This window comes from Schistocerca nitens, chromosome 2 (genome assembly GCF_023898315.1).
Source record: "Schistocerca nitens isolate TAMUIC-IGC-003100 chromosome 2, iqSchNite1.1, whole genome shotgun sequence".
NCBI lineage: Eukaryota > Metazoa > Arthropoda > Insecta > Orthoptera > Acrididae > Schistocerca > Schistocerca nitens.
In genome coordinates, this window is record NC_064615.1 from 777,743,616 (window position 1) to 777,761,969 (window position 18,354).

At 38.3% G+C, this 18,354-nt stretch overlaps 1 protein-coding gene across 2 annotated transcripts in view; it reads left to right on the top strand.

The window, feature by feature from the left end:
- Positions 1-18,354, top strand: part of LOC126237025 (fat-like cadherin-related tumor suppressor homolog) — a 363,960-nt gene that overhangs the window by 257,408 nt on the left and 88,198 nt on the right. The window contains exons 1-2 of one of the 2 annotated variants that reach the window (XM_049946769.1): positions 1,203-1,262; positions 3,486-3,575. In XM_049946769.1, the coding sequence (XP_049802726.1) occupies positions 1,244-1,262; positions 3,486-3,575 (109 nt within the window). In that variant the 5' untranslated portion in view covers positions 1,203-1,243. Of the gene's footprint in view, positions 1-1,202; positions 1,263-3,485; positions 3,576-18,354 lie in introns of those variants that run through there. The other variant, XM_049946768.1, reaches the window with a different exon arrangement.

Here is an 18,354-nt window from a genome sequence, read left to right on the forward strand (position 1 = left end):
GTTCATTTCCAATTCCTTGTCCACCTTTGTTTCTTGATGTGTTTGGATCGCGAATCCTGGATCTACCCTTTATATTTCGTATTTCATCTCACACACACACACACACACACACACACACACACACAACGATGCTAACGAAATACATTTCATACACAACTCTAACCGAACACTACTGGATCCTTCCTCAGAAGACGCGATTCAGCATCACCTATACAATTATAAACACATAGATCGGTTTACATTGGATAAGCTTTGCACGACATTTCGTGAAGTCGAATTTTGTAAGACTGCAAATTAACTTTTGCAATTAGATTACCAGCATTAGTGCCACGTAATGACACAGTGTAGTGGTTAGTGTATAAACCTGACGTGTGGGAGGTCGTAGGTTTGAATCTCGTCAAATGCAGCAAAATTTATTTTTCTAAATCTTATCAAGACTATCTTTTTTTTCCAGTTAATTGGTTTAAAAGAATTTTCGTGTTTCTAATACTTTGCTGCATCATTTTCGACATTGCAATGACCTTTTAATTTGCTCCTTTTTTTCTGGCTGTCATTCTTTCTTCGTTTGGACTCTGCTTATGTCGCCTGTAATCTTGCAACCTAGAGACGACCAGGACTGCTCATCGGTTGGTAATGCGGCATCCCACGTAGTCAGTGTGAGGACAGTTTCAGGTAACCAGTGACAGCGAGAAATTATTAAATTTGCATGTACGCCGCCTGTCCGTTGCAGTTCGCCTTGAAAATGGCGGGGTGTTCTCCCGCCGAAATATCGGCGGTTGCTGAAAGTGTTACCTGGCTGAATTCCCGGAAGTTATTTGAAAGCGAGAAATTGGTTTGCTTTTACCGCTGAATCTGAAATTTTGCTGCGTAAGACGCTTATGCTAACAAACATATCACAAAATTTTTCTGTGTGGAGTTTACCCGTAGATGTTAACCTTAAACGCCGTGAACAAAGCGATGGTGATTATAGTTCTGCCGCAGAGAGTTGATAGCCGTTTTCTCGGATACATTGCACGTCACGAGGTTGTGGTTTGGTTTGTACATAAGATTAAATTCAGGGCTAGAAAATGTGTCGTCTGACGCAGTTGGATCATTAGTCACTTACAATCAGCCGTTGTCAGAGCATCTCCGATGTGCGTCATACCCCGTGGCGGCCGCATCCAACACTGTTCCGTATTATACATTTGTGGAGTGGACCTTCACGTTCGTGTGTCGCCTATAATCGAGCGGTAGCCGGCAGCAGATGTGGCAACACGGTAGCGGTGACATACGTCAACCATCAAGTAATTTTAATCGGACAATAGTCTATACTTGTATCATCAGACATGGGAGAGTACGGCCAGTGTAATCTTCTGTTGGGCGCGCTGTTCTTCGCAACAAGATCGAGTGCGGTGTATCAAATTGATCATATTTCTTATTCATGTGATTATTTATTAAATACCACCAACAAAACACGTTATAACTGAAAATATCGTTAAAGGAAGACAAAGATAACTTTAAAGCACAACAGAAAGGACAATAGGGGACTATACCCAACTCATTCGTTTGTCTCATCGTCTCTCGTCTCTTTTGGACAGTGGTAACAACGTATCAGGAATTTTACCGTAATCAGAGTTAAAAATTTCAATTTTCATTAAACAGTTTAGCTTTTGACACATTTTGCAACTATATTCTGCTACTCATTTCTTTACTATGCAGGTATTACACCTTTTCCTCTTGCTCAGTTCCGTTTTTCTCTATTTCTGACTCAGTCTTTTGGTGTTTCTTTAAATGCCCACCAATAATGCTGTAGACCCAGTGAATTCCTGAGGTGCCCAAACTTCTTTGAACAAAGAGAGGTAGAACTAATGCACGACACAATTGTTTCAGGAATCCGTTTCATCTGATACAATTCTCATTGTTGCCACAATAAATTACTTGAGCATCAATTCCACTCATTGACCACTGCAAAAAGTATAACCATAGCCCAGTGGTGAACATTTCGCACAACATTGTATGAAGTGGTCAACTTACCGTAGTGTCGACCCCCATCTTTGGTACTATTATAAAGTGTCACAATTAATGTCTTCTGTTTACCTCCATTTGTTACAAAGTGTGATACAATCTACAGTTGGTTTCACCCTATTCCCTCAAGGGCTGCTGGAACAGCCTCTTCAACATATTGAATGAGGCCCCCAGGCATACACATTGAGTGCACCTGGTATCCTTTCCTGGTTCTTGCCACCACTTCCCTAAAGGGTATCATCATTCGCTGTATGTTTGCCGATTAATAGGCTCTACCCCTTTGCATTTGCCTCCTCTTGGCACCAGACAAAACAGGCTTCCCCAAAACAGGTGAAGTGAGTCCCACTGGCTCAGTTTCAGTGAAAGACAGTACCTCGTACTTGTTCGTTAGGGGGATCGGTACAACACCCAGAGTCCTTCCTGGTCCCCATCCACCCAGTACAGTATGCCTAGATTAATGAAAGATCTTGTACTTGGTAATGGCTACCACAATTGTTTGCTTAAGTTGAAAGTGTGATAAACAAAGTGCTGCAGGTCAGCACCAGCTGGTATCTTATGCAACTGTAGCACAACACTCCCCCTCAACCTAAAGCTGACAGATTAAAATGTCTGCACAATAAAGAAACATCACTATCATGGCTGCTGTAGTTCTTCTTGTAATGACGCTAGTCAGGGAAAAAGAAAATGCCGATACTCTTAAATGGTAAACACTACGTAGCCTTCAACTTGGATGCATTAGCAGAGGGATCTTTCCTGCAGTTCTGCAGCCAGCCTCCGGCTGCAGTATGTCAAGCAGCACACTGTACTGTTGGAAACTTGTGTGTGTTTACATGTCGTGAAGTTCACAAATTTCACTTAGGAAAAGAAAAGTATTAACAACAAATGGGCAGCTATATTAAGGCTTCATTGTATTTCTGCAGTTTATAGTTTCAACAAATTGTCTCCTTAAAACTGATTAATATAAGCCCATTATGGGGGTACAGTCAGTGAGAAATAATTTTATAGCTTTCATGCCAGTTCAGAACCAGAATAAAAAAAAGGAGAGTTGACACAAACTTAACATTTAACAGCACTATAGTAATCAAAACAAATCTGGGTGCAGTAGCAGAGTTATCATTAGACTGTTCATTGTACTTCTCAATAGGCTATGTGCAAACATACGAACTGATTGTGGCTTGCTGCAGGTGTTAAATTTGTAGGGCCTAGTGGACACACATTCCACCCATTCAAGTCATAAAAGTTCTACTTGTAGAAGGCATAATGGTTGAGTATCTCAACCTGCTAGTTTTATCTGTAGACTGCATATCATCATCACTATTCAGCTGAAGTTCAGATACCCCATTTGCATGTTTTTATTTGATTCGGATAGAGACACTAGTGGTTTGCGATGCTAGTTAAACAGGTGGCTTGTAACAGGTGGCTTGTAAAATGTAAAGCATTTTATATAGTGCAGTTCTGATGACTATTGTTTTCCTTTGCAGTACCGCCTGACAATCGCTGCTACCTGGATTCTGGAGGCTCAGGGGAGACTTTCTTTGTCAGTGAAGACGCACCTGTGGGCTCTCTCATTGGTGAGTGGTGGTAATAATAATAATAATAATAATAATAATAATAATAATAATAATAATAATAAACCCCGTGGAGGCCCGGGAAAAGAATAGGCCTCCGGTATGTTCTGCCAGTCGTAAAAGGCGACGAAAAGAACAAACCACTAATAGGGCTAACCCCCCTTTTAGTGTGATTACTTGGTTCAGGACAGAACTAAAGAAGCCTCGGACAAGCGCCGTCATGGTCGGGGACGGCGCTTGAACCCTATGCCCACCCACAATGGTAATGACACTGCTAGCCAACTGGAAAATGATTTAAATCCAAATAGAGGTGTTTTGCAGGATATGCTTCCTGCAACCACCCTAGAAGGAAAACAAAGACAGAGGATGAGATGGTCAGATGAAGTTAATCGACACCTCATGTTCTGTTATTACCAAGCAACAAACCTAGGAACCAACACAACTGGATACAGATCACAAGTATACACAACATTTATTACCAGATACCCAGAATTAAAATTTTTAACAGAACAACGTCTAGCTGATCAGATTCGTGTAATAATAAAAAATAACAGGATACCCCAGTCAGAATTAGAAAACATCAAACAACAAGTACAACAAATACTGGAACAAAATAATGTGCAATTAGAAGAAGAAGAAGAAGAAGAAGAAAATACAGTAATGGACTCAAACATCCCAGAGCAAACAAACAAAGAACAACACGCATCAATTAAACAATCAGAGGAAAATGAAATTTTAAGACAGCCACCAGCACAAGCACAAATAGAACACGAAGTGACACACATGTTAGATATAGAAGAAAAATTTCAGTTGACATATATAGAATACAAAGACACAAATACAGACATTAGACCATTCTTGCATAGACCACCAAATAGCCCACAAGTCGAAACAACAATAAAAACTATCAACACAATCATACACAACAAAATAAATGAATACACAACTATGGAAGAGTTACAACTACTGGTTTATGTAGGAGCACTCACTACACTAAATATACACACTAGGCAGATATCAGAACCAACCAACACACAGAAGAAACCCACAAAACCAGCATGGCAACACAGGCTACAGATCAGAATAGAAAAACTGAGAAAAGACATCGGACAGTTAACACAATTTATAAGAAATGAAATATCAGACAAAAAACAAAAAAGGTTAGGTAAAATCTCACAACAAGAAGAAATAGAGCAATTAGATGAAAAGAAGCAAAAATTACAAGCTTTGGCGAAACGACTTAGAAGATACAAAAAAAGTGAAAATAGAAGGAAACAAAACCAAACATTCAACACAAACCAAAAGAAATTTTACCAAACAATAGATAACACACACATAAAAATAGACAATCCACCAAACATAAGAGACATGGAACACTTCTGGAGCAGCATATGGTCAAACCCGGTACAACATAATAGGCATGCACGGTGGATACAAGCAGAAACAGATACATACAAGATGATACCACAAATGCCTGAAGTGATAATTTTGCAACATGAAGTCACCCGAGCAATTAATTCTACGCACAATTGGAAAGCCCCTGGAAATGATAAAATAGCAAATTTCTGGCTAAAGAAGTTCACCTCAACACATTCACATCTAACTAAATTATTTAACAGTTACATTGCAGACCCATACATATTCCCTGATACACTTACACATGGAATAACTTATCTGAAACCTAAAGATCAAGCAGACACAGCAAACCCAGCTAAATATCGCCCCATAACATGCCTACCAACAATCTACAAAATATTAACTTCAGTCATTACACAGAAATTAATGACACATACAACACAGAACAAAATTATAAATGAAGAACAAAAAGGCTGCTGCAAAGGAGCACGAGGATGTAAAGAGCAACTGATAATAGATGCAGAGGTGACATATCAAGCTAAAACTAAACAAAGGTCTCTACACTACGCATACATTGATTACCAAAAAGCTTTTGATAGTGTACCCCACTCATGGTTACTACAAATATTGGAAATATACAAAGTAGATCCTAAATTGATACAGTTCCTAAACATAGTAATGAAAAACTGGAAAACCACACTTAATATCCAAACAAATTCAGATAATATCACATCACAGCCAATACAGATTAAGCGTGGAATATACCGAGGAGACTCATTAAGTCCTTTCTGGTTCTGCCTTGCTCTGAACCCACTATCCAACATGCTAAATAATACAAATTATGGATACAATATTACTGGAACATACCCACACAAAATCACACATTTGCTATACATGGATGATCTAAAACTACTGGCAGCAACAAATCGACAACTCAACCAATTACTAAAGATAACAGAAGTATTCAGCAATGATATAAGTATGGCTTTTGGAACAGACAAATGTAAGAAAAATAGCATAGTCAAGGGAAAACACACTAAACAAGAAGATTACATATTGGATAACCACAGCGACTGCATAGAAGCGATGGAAAAAACGGATGCCTATAAATATCTAGGATACAGACAAAAAATAGGAATAGATAATACAAATATTAAAGAAGAACTAAAAGAAAAATATAGACAAAGACTAACAAAAATACTGAAAACAGAATTGACAGCAAGAAACAAGACAAAAGCTATAAATACTTATGCCATACCAATATTGACCTACTCATTTGGAGTAGTGAAATGGAGTAACACAGACCTAGAAGCACTCAATACACTTACACGATCACAATGCCACAAATATAGAATACATCACATACATTCAGCAACAGAAAGATTCACATTAAGCAGAAAGGAAGGAGGAAGGGGATTTATCGACATAAAAAACCTACACTATGGACAGGTAGACAATTTAAGAAAATTCTTTCTAGAACGAGCAGAAACTAGCAAAATACACAAGGCAATCACTCATATAAATACATCGGCTACACCACTGCAACTTCATAACCACTTCTACAACCCTTTAGATCACATAACATCAACAGATACGAAGAAAGTAAATTGGAAAAAGAAAACACTACATGGCAAGCACCCGTATCATCTAACACAGCCACACATCGATCAAGACGCATCCAACACATGGCTAAGAAAAGGCAATATATACAGTGAGACAGAAGGATTCATGATTGCAATACAGGATCAAACAATAAACACCAGGTATTACAGCAAGCATATTATTAAAGATCCCAATACCACAACAGATAAATGCAGACTTTGCAAACAACAAATAGAAACAGTAGATCACATCACAAGCGGATGTACAATACTAGCAAATACAGAATACCCCAGAAGACATGACAATGTCGCAAAAATAATACATCAACAGCTTGCCTTACAACATAAACTTATAAAACAACACGTTCCTACATACAAGTATGCACCACAAAATGTACTGGAGAATGATGAATACAAATTATACTGGAACAGAACCATTATAACAGATAAAACAACGCCACATAACAAACCTGACATCATACTCACCAATAAAAAGAAGAAATTAACACAATTAATCGAAATATCCATACCCAATACAACAAATATACAAAAGAAAACAGGAGAAAAAATTGAAAAATACATCCAACTGGCTGAGGAAGTCAAAGACATGTGGCATCAGGATAAAGTTGACATCATACCAATTATACTATCAACTACAGGAGTCATACCACACAATATCCACCAATACATCAATGCAATACAGCTACATCCAAACATATATATACAATTACAGAAATCCGTAATTATTGATACATGTTCAATTACCCGAAAGTTCCTAAATGCAATATAACATGTACCGTACAGCAAAAAGGAAGTGACGCTTGATAAAGGTCTGCGTCACTCCATTCTTAACAAGACTTCTAAAAAGTCTGAGAAAGTAAAGAAATAATAATAATAATAATAATAATAATAATAATAATAATAACGCTAGTCAAGGAAAAAGAAAATGCTGATACTCTTAAATGGTAAACACTGTGTAGCCTTCAACTTGGATGCATTAGCAGAGGGATCTTTCCTGCAGTTCTGCAGCCAGCCTCCGGCTGCAGTATGTCAAGCAGCACACTGTACTGTTGGAAACTTGTGTGTGTTTACATGTCATGAAGTTCACAAATTTCACTTAGGAAAAGAAAAGAGGCCCGGGAAAAGAATAGGCCTCCGGTATGTTCTGCCAGTCGTAAAAGGCGACGAAAAGAACAAACCACTAATAGGGCTAACCCCCCTTTTAGTGTGACTAGTTCGTTCAGGACAGAACTAAAGAAGCCTCGGACAAGCGCCGTCATGGTCGGGGACGACGCTTGAACCCTATGCCTGCCCACAATGGTAACGACACTGCTAGCCAACTGGAAAATGATTTAAATCCAAATAGAGGTGTTTTGTAGGATATGCTTCCTGCAACCACCCTAGAAGGAAAACAAAGACAGAGGATGAGATGGTCAGATGAAGTTAATCGACACCTCATGTTCTGTTATTACCAAGCAACAAACCTAGGAACCAACACAACTGGATACAGATCACAAGTATACACAACATTTATTACCAGATACCCAGAATTAAAATTTTTAACAGAACAACGACTAGCTGATCAGATCCGTGTAATAATCAAAAATAACAGGATACCCCAGTCAGAATTAGAAAACATCAAACAACAAGTACAACAAATACTGGAACAAAATAATGTGCAATCAGAAGGAGAAGAAAATACAGTAATGGACTCAAACATCCCAGAGCAAACAAACAAAGAACAACACGCATCAATTAAACAATCAGAGGAAAACATCTTAAGACAGCCACCAGAACAAGCACAAATAGAACACGAAGTGACACACATGTTAGATATAGAGGAAAAATTTCAGCTGACATATATAGAATACAAAGACACAAATACAGTCATTAGACCATTCTTGCATAGACCGCCAAATAACCCACAAGTCGAAACAACAATAAAAACTATAAACACAATCATACACAACAAAAGAAATGAAAACACAACTATGGAAGAGTTACAACTACTGGTTTATATAGGAGCACTCACTACACTAAATATACACACTAGGCAGAGATCAGAACCAACCAACACACAGAGGAAACCCACAAAACCAGCATGGCAACACAGGCTACAGATCAGAATAGAAAAACTGAGAAAAGACATCGGACAGCTAACACAATTTATAAGAAATGAAATTTCAGAAAAAAAACGAAAAAGGTTAGGTAAAATCTCACAACAAGAAGAAATAGAGCAATTAGATGAAAAGAAGCAAAAATTACAAGCTTTGGCGAAACGACTTAGAAGATACAAAAAAAGTGAAAATAGAAGGAAACAAAACCAAACATTCAACACAAACCAAAAGAAATTTTACCAGACAATAGATAACACACACATTAAAATAGACAATCCACCAAACATAACAGACATGGAACACTTCTGGAGCAACATATGGTCAAACCCAGCACAACATAACAGGCATGCACGGTGGATACAAGCAGAAACAGACACATACAAGATGATACCACAAATGCCTGAAGTGATAATTTTGCAACATGAAGTCACCCAAGCAATTAATTCTACTCACAATTGGAAAGCCCCTGGAAATGATAAAATAGCAAATTTCTGGTTAAAGAAGTTCACCTCAACACATTCACATCTAACTAAATTATTTAACATATCTAAAAACAAAGATGATGTGACTTACCAAACGAAAGCGCTGGCAGGTCGATAGACACACAAACACACACAAACATAAACACAAAATTCTAGCGTTCGCAACCAACGGTTGCTTCATCAGGAAAGAGGGAAGGAGAGGGAAAGACGAAAGGATGTGGGTTTTAAGGGAGAGGGTAAGGAGTCATTCCAATCCCGGGAGCGGAAAGACTTACCTTAGGGGGAAAAAAGGACGGGCGCGCGCGCGGGTGCGCACACGCACACACACACGCGCACGCACACGCGCACACACACGCGCGCACACACACGCGCGCACACACACACACACACACACACACACACATACACACGCGCGCGCGCGCGCACACACGCACACACACACACACACACACACACGCGCGTGCGCGTGCGCGTGCGCGTGCGCGTGCGCGTGCGCGTGCGCGTGCGCGCGCGCGCGCGCGCGCGTGCACTAAGGTAAGTCTTTCCGCTCCCGGGATTGGAATGACTCCTTACCCTCTCCCTTAAAACCCACATCCTTTCGTCTTTCCCTCTCCTTCCCTCTTTCCTGACGAAGCAACCGTTGGTTGCGAAAGCTAGAATTTTGTGTGTATGTTTGTGTTTGTTTGTGTGTCTATCGACCTGACAGCGCTTTCGTTTGGTAAGTCACATTATCTTTGTTTTTAGATATATTTTTCCCACGTGGAATGTTTACCTCTATTATATTCATATCATAAATTATTTAACAGTTACATTGCAGACCCATACACATTCCCTGATACACTTACACAAGGAATAACTTATCTGAAACCTAAAGATCAAGCAGACACAGTAAACCCAGCTAAATATCGCCCCATATTAACTTCAGTCATTACACAGAAATTAATGGCACATACAACACAGAACAAAATTATAAATGAAGAACAAAAACGCTGTTGCAAAGGAGCACGAGGATGTAAAAAGCTACTGATAATAGATGCAGAGGTGACATATCATGCTAAAACTAAACAAAGGTCGCTACACTACGCATACATTGATTACCAAAAAGCTTTTGATAGTGTACCCCACTCATGGTTACTACAAATATTGGAAATATACAAAGTAGATCCTAAATTGATACAGTTCCTAAACATAGTAATGAAAAATTGTAAACCACACTTAATATCCAAACAAATTCAAATAATATCACATCACAGCCAATACAGATTAAGCGTGGAATATACCAAGGAGACTCATTAAGTCCTTTCTGGTTCTGCCTTGCTCTGAACCCACTATCCAACATGCTAAATAATACAAATTATGGATACAATATTACTGGAACATACCCACACAAAATCACACATTTGCTATACATGGATGATCTAAAACTACTGGCAGCAACAAATCAACAACTCAACCAATTACTAAAGATAACAGAAGCATTCAGCAATGATATAAATATGGCTTTTGGAACAGACAAATGTAAGAAAAATAGCATAGTCAAGGGAAAACACACTAAACAAGAAGATTACATATTGGATAACCACAGCGACTGCATAGAAGCGATGGAAAAAACGGATGCCTATAAATATCTAGGATACAGACAAAAAATAGGAATAGATAATACAAATATTAAAGAAGAACTAAAAGAAAAATATAGACAAAGACTAACAAAAATACTGAAAACAGAATTGTCAGCAAGAAACAAGACAAAAGCTATAAATACTTATGCTATACCAATATTGACCTACTCATTTCGAGTAGTGAAATGGAGTAACACAGACCTAGAAGCACTCAATACACTTACACGATCACAATGCCACAAATATAGAATACATCACATACATTCAGCAACAGAAAGATTCACATTAAGCAGAAAGGAAGGAGGAAGGGGATTTATTGGCATAAAAAACCTACATTATGGACAGGTAGACAATTTAAGAAAATTCTTTCTAGAACGAGCAGAAACTAGCAAAATACACAAAGCAATCACTCATATAAATACATTGGCCACACCACTACAATTTCATAACCACCTCTAAAACCCTTTAGATCACATAACATCAACAGATACGAAGAAAGTAAATTGGAAAAAGAAAACACTACATGGCAAGCACCCGTATCATCTAACACAGCCACACATCGATCAAGACGCATCCAACACATGGCTAAGAAAAGGCAATATATACAGTGAGACGGAAGGATTCATGATTGCAATACAGGATCAAACAATAAACACCAGATATTACAGCAAGCATATTATTAAAGATCTCAATACCACAACAGATAAATGCAGACTTTGCAAACAACAAATAGAAACAGTAGATCACATCACAAGCGGATGTACAATACTAGCAAATACAGAATACCCCAGAAGACATGACAATGTAGCAAAAATAATACATCAACAGCTTGCTTTACAACATAAACTTTTAAAACAAGTTCCTACATACAAGTATGCACCACAAGATGTACTGGAGAATGATGAATACAAATTATACTGGAACAGAACCATTATAACAGATAAAACAACGCCACATAACAAACCTGACATCATACTCACCAACAAAAAGAAGAAATTAACACAACTTATCGAAATATCCATACCCAATACAACAAATATACAAAAGAAAACAGGAGAAAAAATTGAAAAATACATCCAACTGGCTGAGGAAGTCAAGGACATGTGGCATCAGGATAAAGTTGACATTATGCCAATTATACTATCAACTACAGGAGTCATACCACACAATATCCACCAGTACATCAATGCAATACAGCTACATCCAAACTTATATATACAACTACAGAAATCCGTAATTATTGATACATGTTCAATTACCCGAAAGTTCCTAAATGCAATATAACATATACCATACAGTTAAAAGGAAGTCACGCTTGATAAAGGTCCGCGTCACTTTCCATTTTTGACCAGACATAACGTCTGAGAAAAGAAAGAAATAATAATAATCAGTGGCATGAAATTTTAATCTTAATTTAATGTTATTGATTTAATGGTTTGATTTATGGATCCATTTTCATCTACAGTTGCACAGTGTGCAAGAGTTATTTGGATTTTTATGTTAATATTAACAGTTTTACATACAATATACCTGTGTACATAATAACACACACTAATATATTAATTAATGATGAATACTTAAATAAATGTTGTTACGCTGTATACAGAGAGATAATATACATATGTCCTTTTGTATGACACCACACTGGGTTAACATAGAAAAATTTATTTTTGTAGGTATTCATTTACTGTGTAAAAGCAGTGATCAACCAAGTACGACTTCAATTTAGATTTGAAGTGACAAATGTTTTGTATATGTTTAATGGTATCTGGTAAGGCATTGTGTAGTTTGATATACTAGGATGGATAAGACTGTTTTGATATAACTTTGTGTTGGTGCTTTGAACATGTAGATCCAATTTTTGTCTTGTATCATAGCTGTGTATTGTTGATTTTGAGTGATGAATGGTCTTTTTGTATGTAAGTTTTGCTTTAAATACATTACATTTTCAAGTAAATATATATGCAAGGAAGTGGCAGGATCATCCTTTTTTGAAACAATGGTGTACATGATTTGCGATTATCTACCCCTTCCATTATTCTTATAATTTGTTTTGAATGTTTTGACGGCAACCCCAGAATTTCCCCAGAACATAATCCCATACTGGAGGTGAGAGTGTAAAACTGCATAATGTACACACTGAAGAGAGTTGTAGCTGGTACAATTATTTAATGTATGTAACACAAAACAAGTAGTACTTAATTTTTTGTTCATTTGCTCAATATGTGCTTTCCATTTCAAGTTGTCTTGTAGATGAAGTCCAAGGAATTTGGTACAGGCTGTTTTGGTAATTGTCTGTCCATATAGTTCTAGATTGGGTGACATCAGATTTTTTGTTCGTGTTGTGTGTGTGTGTATCCATAGCTACAGTTTTTCCAGTGTTTATTATTAAGTTATTGTTATCGAACTAACGTGTTAGTCTGTCAGTCGCTTCTCATATGTTTTTTACAGGAGTTTCTTCTGAGTTTCCTGTAATTAGAACACTCGTATCATCTGCAAATTGAAATCTTTTACTGCTGTCATTGCTTATGTTTAGGTCATTTACATAGAGTAAGAACAAAACAGGACCCATTACTGATCCTGGTGGCACTCCATATTTAACAGTTAGTAGCTTGGAATTGTATTTCGTAATGAAATTATCCCTTTCCTGATCTATTTCCACATATTGATCCCTGTCCTTAAGATAGATTTTCTAGCTTGTGTAACAATTTGTCATGATTTATGGTGTCAAATACCGTAGACAAATCTAAAAATATGCCCATGGTAAGGTTTTTTGTTGTCTAATGCTACCAGTGCCCCTAACAGAAAGGAGTGACCTGCTGATTCGGTTGAACGGTTTGCTCTAAATCCATTTTGAGATTCCGACAGAATGCCATTATCCTCTAAGAAGTTTGTTGGTCTCTTATTGAAGAGCCTTTCTAATATTTTTGAGACAACAGACAGAAGTGCCAATGGTCTGTAGTTGGAAATATCATCTTTGTTTTCTTTCTTGTATAATGGCTTTACTTTTGCTATTTTCAAACATGAAGGAAAAGTTCCTGTAGCAAAAGATAGGTTACATAGGTGAGTTAAGGGCTCAGTGATAAAGACCCCATATTTCTTTATAACGAAATTATGTATATCATCTGCACCCACAGTGTGTTTCATTTTGAGACTTTTTATTGTAACCTGTACATATTCTACATTTTTTGGGTACAGAAACATTGATTTGCTTGAGACTTTTTTTCCCTGTTTCTGTACAATGTTTTCTGTTGGAGGTCTGTAGTAGTAGTTTCTCTGTTACGTTTATAAAATAGTTATTAAACATATTAGCTACTATCAATCATTTTGATTTGCAGCTCCTTGTATTGGCTGTGTTTGCAGTTAAAATTGTTGGATGTGAGGTCCACCAGTTATGCAAAACACCGTTTTTCTCAGTACCCAAACATGTTTCGGCACCACTGTGCCATCATCAGTGGGTTTTCGTTTTTATTTATTCTGCAATGTGAACATTTTTGTTAAATGATTATAAAATTATGTGCATTTTTAGTTCAAACAACAGACAGTTTCTTTTGTAAATGCCTTTACATTTGGTATGCATGAATTTTTTGAATCACTTGTGTGTTAATTACTACAGCTAGCTTGTCATCTGCAACCAAATGATGTTGATGAGAAAATTTTTTTGCTGGGAGTTAACCTGTCTTCTAGAATGTAATTCAGTTTTTCGCCATGTTTTCGTGCCTATATTTGTTTCTACTTAAGTTTTCGTGTGGCAGGTACTTCCATTCTCCATATAATGCTGAGGTGTTGTGATGCACACATAACTATAACAAGCATTTTTCACAAATAACGTAGTAAAACACTTTTCACTTCACCAGAACAGAGTGTGATTGTGGTTTGTTATATGTCCCAGCCCAGTCAGTCATCCAGCAATATTAGCTACTTCCTGTGGGTTATTAATGTTTTCTAAGCCAGCCTTTAATACAATATTATTAACTCTATTTTTGTAAGTTTCAGTTTCTTTCTTTACAACTTGCCAGATTGCTTTGGTTCTATTTGAAGCTTCTTCTATGTATTTGTCATTGTCTCATTTCTTTGTCTCCTTTATTATTTTATTTAAGATAGAATTATATTTTTTGAAGTAACTATCAAACTCCTGAGTTGTGTTTTAGCTTCTTGCAATATTGTGTAGGTACCATTTTCTAGCACAAGATTATTATCTTGGAATCATGCTAGAAATGTTGGATAAAGAAGGAAAGAAGTGTTGTGGAACTAAAATTTCAAAATTTTCATTTTAATGAGAAACTAAGAATGAAAAGATGCTGGCAGATACCCTAGCAGTTGGCTTGCGTCTTTAGTATTAGAAGTTATCTGCCTGGAAATGAAACCAGATGATAACAGCAGTCTTGAGCACCTCATCCTCTTCAAACTCCTGTCATTAAGTCATTGTTTCAAGTGCAAGGAGAGGTATGAGGGGTTCTCAGTAAGCAATAAAGTACTTTTTTTGTCTCAGGCAATTTCAGTTGAAAATATGCAGAGTTTGTGGTTGGACATTGTGGATTATTCTCTCTTTACCCCAATAGTTTCGTGAAGTTCCAGCAGGTGGCAGCACTATACGTAGCCTACAAAATGGCGTCTAACAGGAGATTCAGTTAAAACAGAGAGCTGTTACCGAGCTTCTTTTGGCGGAAAACCAGAACATCGCATATATTCATAGGCACTTGCAGAAGTCTACAGAGACTTGGCAGTGAACTAAAGCGAGGCAAGTTGGTGGGAGAGGTGTCTGTCATCATCACAACAAAGTCATGGAAACATGTCTGATCTCCATTGTGCTGTCTGGCCACACACAGCTATGGCTCCTGCATCATTAGAACGTGTGACACACTCATTCTAGGTGACTGATGGATCACAATGGAACACCTCACTGTACAGTTGGACATATCTGTAGTGGTGGTGACACACCTGTCACCAGTTGGGGTACTCAAATGTGTGTGCCTGCTGGATTCCTTGCCTCCTAACAGTAGACCATAAAGAGCAATGAAGGAGCATGTGTGTGGCATTGCTTGTACTTTAGAAATCTGATCATGACAATTTTTTGTCATACATCATCACAGGTGATGAAACAAGGGTGTATCAGTTTGAGCTGGAAACAAAATGGCAATCCTTGGAGTCTCACCACATCAGCTCTTCTCTGAAGATGAAGTGGAAAGCTGCACCTTCAGCTGGTAAAGTCATGGTGACAGTCTTCTGGGACTCTGAAGGGGTTATCATGTTTAATGTCCCCCCTCATGGTGCAACAATCCACTGTGTAGTGTGTTGTGCTATCCTCAGCAAATTGAAGAAATGACTTCAGTGTTTTCATTGCCACAAAAATTAAAATGATCTACTCCTTCTCCATGGCAATACAAGGCCTGTCACGAGTTTGTGCAGACAAGGGGAGCTCACAAAACTTTATTGGACTGTTGTTCTGCATCCACTCTACAACCTGATTCTCTCACCTTCAGACTTCCATCTGTTTGGTCCAATGAAAGCTGCACTCCCCAAGAAGCAGCAATTATTGAGCATATATTCATGACTTTAGTGTTTGAAAAAAACTCAATAAAAATGCTGAAACTTTTCCACGGCATGGACAGTGTTACGTGGGCACTTGTTTTCATAGAAGTGGTCTATCCTGGATGACAGTTCATGAATAACATATTTTGAAATGGAAATCTAACTTTGGGAGTGTTTAGTAGGATATCTAAAATATGTTATTCACAAACTGTCATAGAGGATAGACGACTTCTACTACAATTGTAATCACTGACTCACATTCCTTGAATTCAACCAAAAGAATACTCTTGTGGGTAAGGCTTACACACCACACACAACTCAAGCAAACAGATTTACTGTTTTTATAACACAAATACACATTCATAACTGAGCATGAAAACGGAGAGTAACTTCAAAGGTAATCCTTATACCAGAGGTAACACACAGTATAGTTAGTTGCTACATCAATTATTCCCTTATTCTCTCTCAACTCGCCTCCTCCCCCCTCCCTGCCCACCCCCTCCCCCACCATGTGTCCCACTCCCTATAGTGCAGACCACAAACAAATTTAAAATTTATTTGCTGGACGGCTCTTGTGCAGACTTTTGGCCATGTCACATTTGCAGCTGTTGGATGCAGGGACTGTACAGCTGCTGGCTGATTGAGGGTTCTGGCAACATGTCATGTCTGCACTGGTGTCTCCAGGTGTGTGAAGCTTGTGGCAGTCTTGGTGGCATGATGTCTTGTATGGGTGAATTTGAGACCCATGCTGGCTTGACATGCTTGAAAGACTTCTGTGGTTTTGCCATTTTGGAAATATCAATGGTATGGTCTCCCCACTGCAGCACCAAGAAGGAAGCAGTCCACAGTGGTTGGAGCAGTGATTTGATGATCTGTGTTGGAGCGTCATGTGAGAATAATCTTACAAAGCTTTGTGGACAAAGTAGGGTGCTCACTATGGCACAAAACAGACAGGTGACAGACCTTTGCTATGTCGTCTTAGATTTGCTGTAACAACTGCGGCAGTGCCACTGCAGATGGCAGTGGTGCAAATGTGAGATAGTCTGCAGTTATGCATAACAGCTTCCAATATGCCATTTCTGCTAATTATGCTAGTGTGTCTGGCTTGTACAGTACATGAAGCCCTGAAAGGAACAAGGGTAGGACCTCTGTCCTTTCTTGTGGTGGTACACGAGAGCTGTCTTCAGAGTTCAGTACCAGCCTTCTACCATTCTCTCAGTTGTGGAATGGTAGGTTGTCATATGATGACACTGAATATTGCACAAGTTAGACAATTCTTGGAATGAAACAGTTTTCAGTTATTAGCCCGCTTTTGTAGTGATGGGTACTGAATCGGGCTATAGAGGTGGTGATAAGTCTGTGATATTGTCTCAGCAAAAATGTCTGCAATGAGTGAAGCTTCTGCCCATCGGGTACATCAGTCTACCACTGTGGATAGATATCTGTAGCTGTGTGCAGGTGAAAGGAGACATAAGTGGTCGATATGGACGTGGGCGAATCTTGCTCTAGAGCCTTGAAGCTGTCCGATGGGTGGTGGGTGCACGTCATCCCACTTCGCATTGCTGGCATTAAATACATGAGTGTACCCATGTAAGGACCTCTATTTTAATGAATGGCGACACCAAATGGTTGGTCAGTAACTTGACAGTCATGTTTGCTCTTGGGTGTGACAAATTGTGAACACTGTTGAAGGCTGCTTTGCACCATTTTGGCAAAATGTTGGATGTTTACTTCTGCCACTAGACATTGCACCATAGTGTTACTGTGGTCCCTGGCACTTGGTTTTGTGAGAGTCAGCCCCCCTTGGAGGGGTCATCCAATAAATGCTGTAGTTGTGGACCTGCTGTCTGAGCAGTGACAAGTGTTTGGCAAACACAGATATGCAAAAAGTAATTGGATGTGATGTTTTCTTCTCCTCTTATGTGGCACATATCTGTCATAAATCAGGTGACAAACTCTGCCTGAGCTATCACCAAGGTGAACACTTGTCACTGGTGTTACAGAAAATGTAGACTATCAGTTTGTGGCCCGTGAAAATTATCACAGAGCAAGTATCAATTTGTGGGCAGAAATAT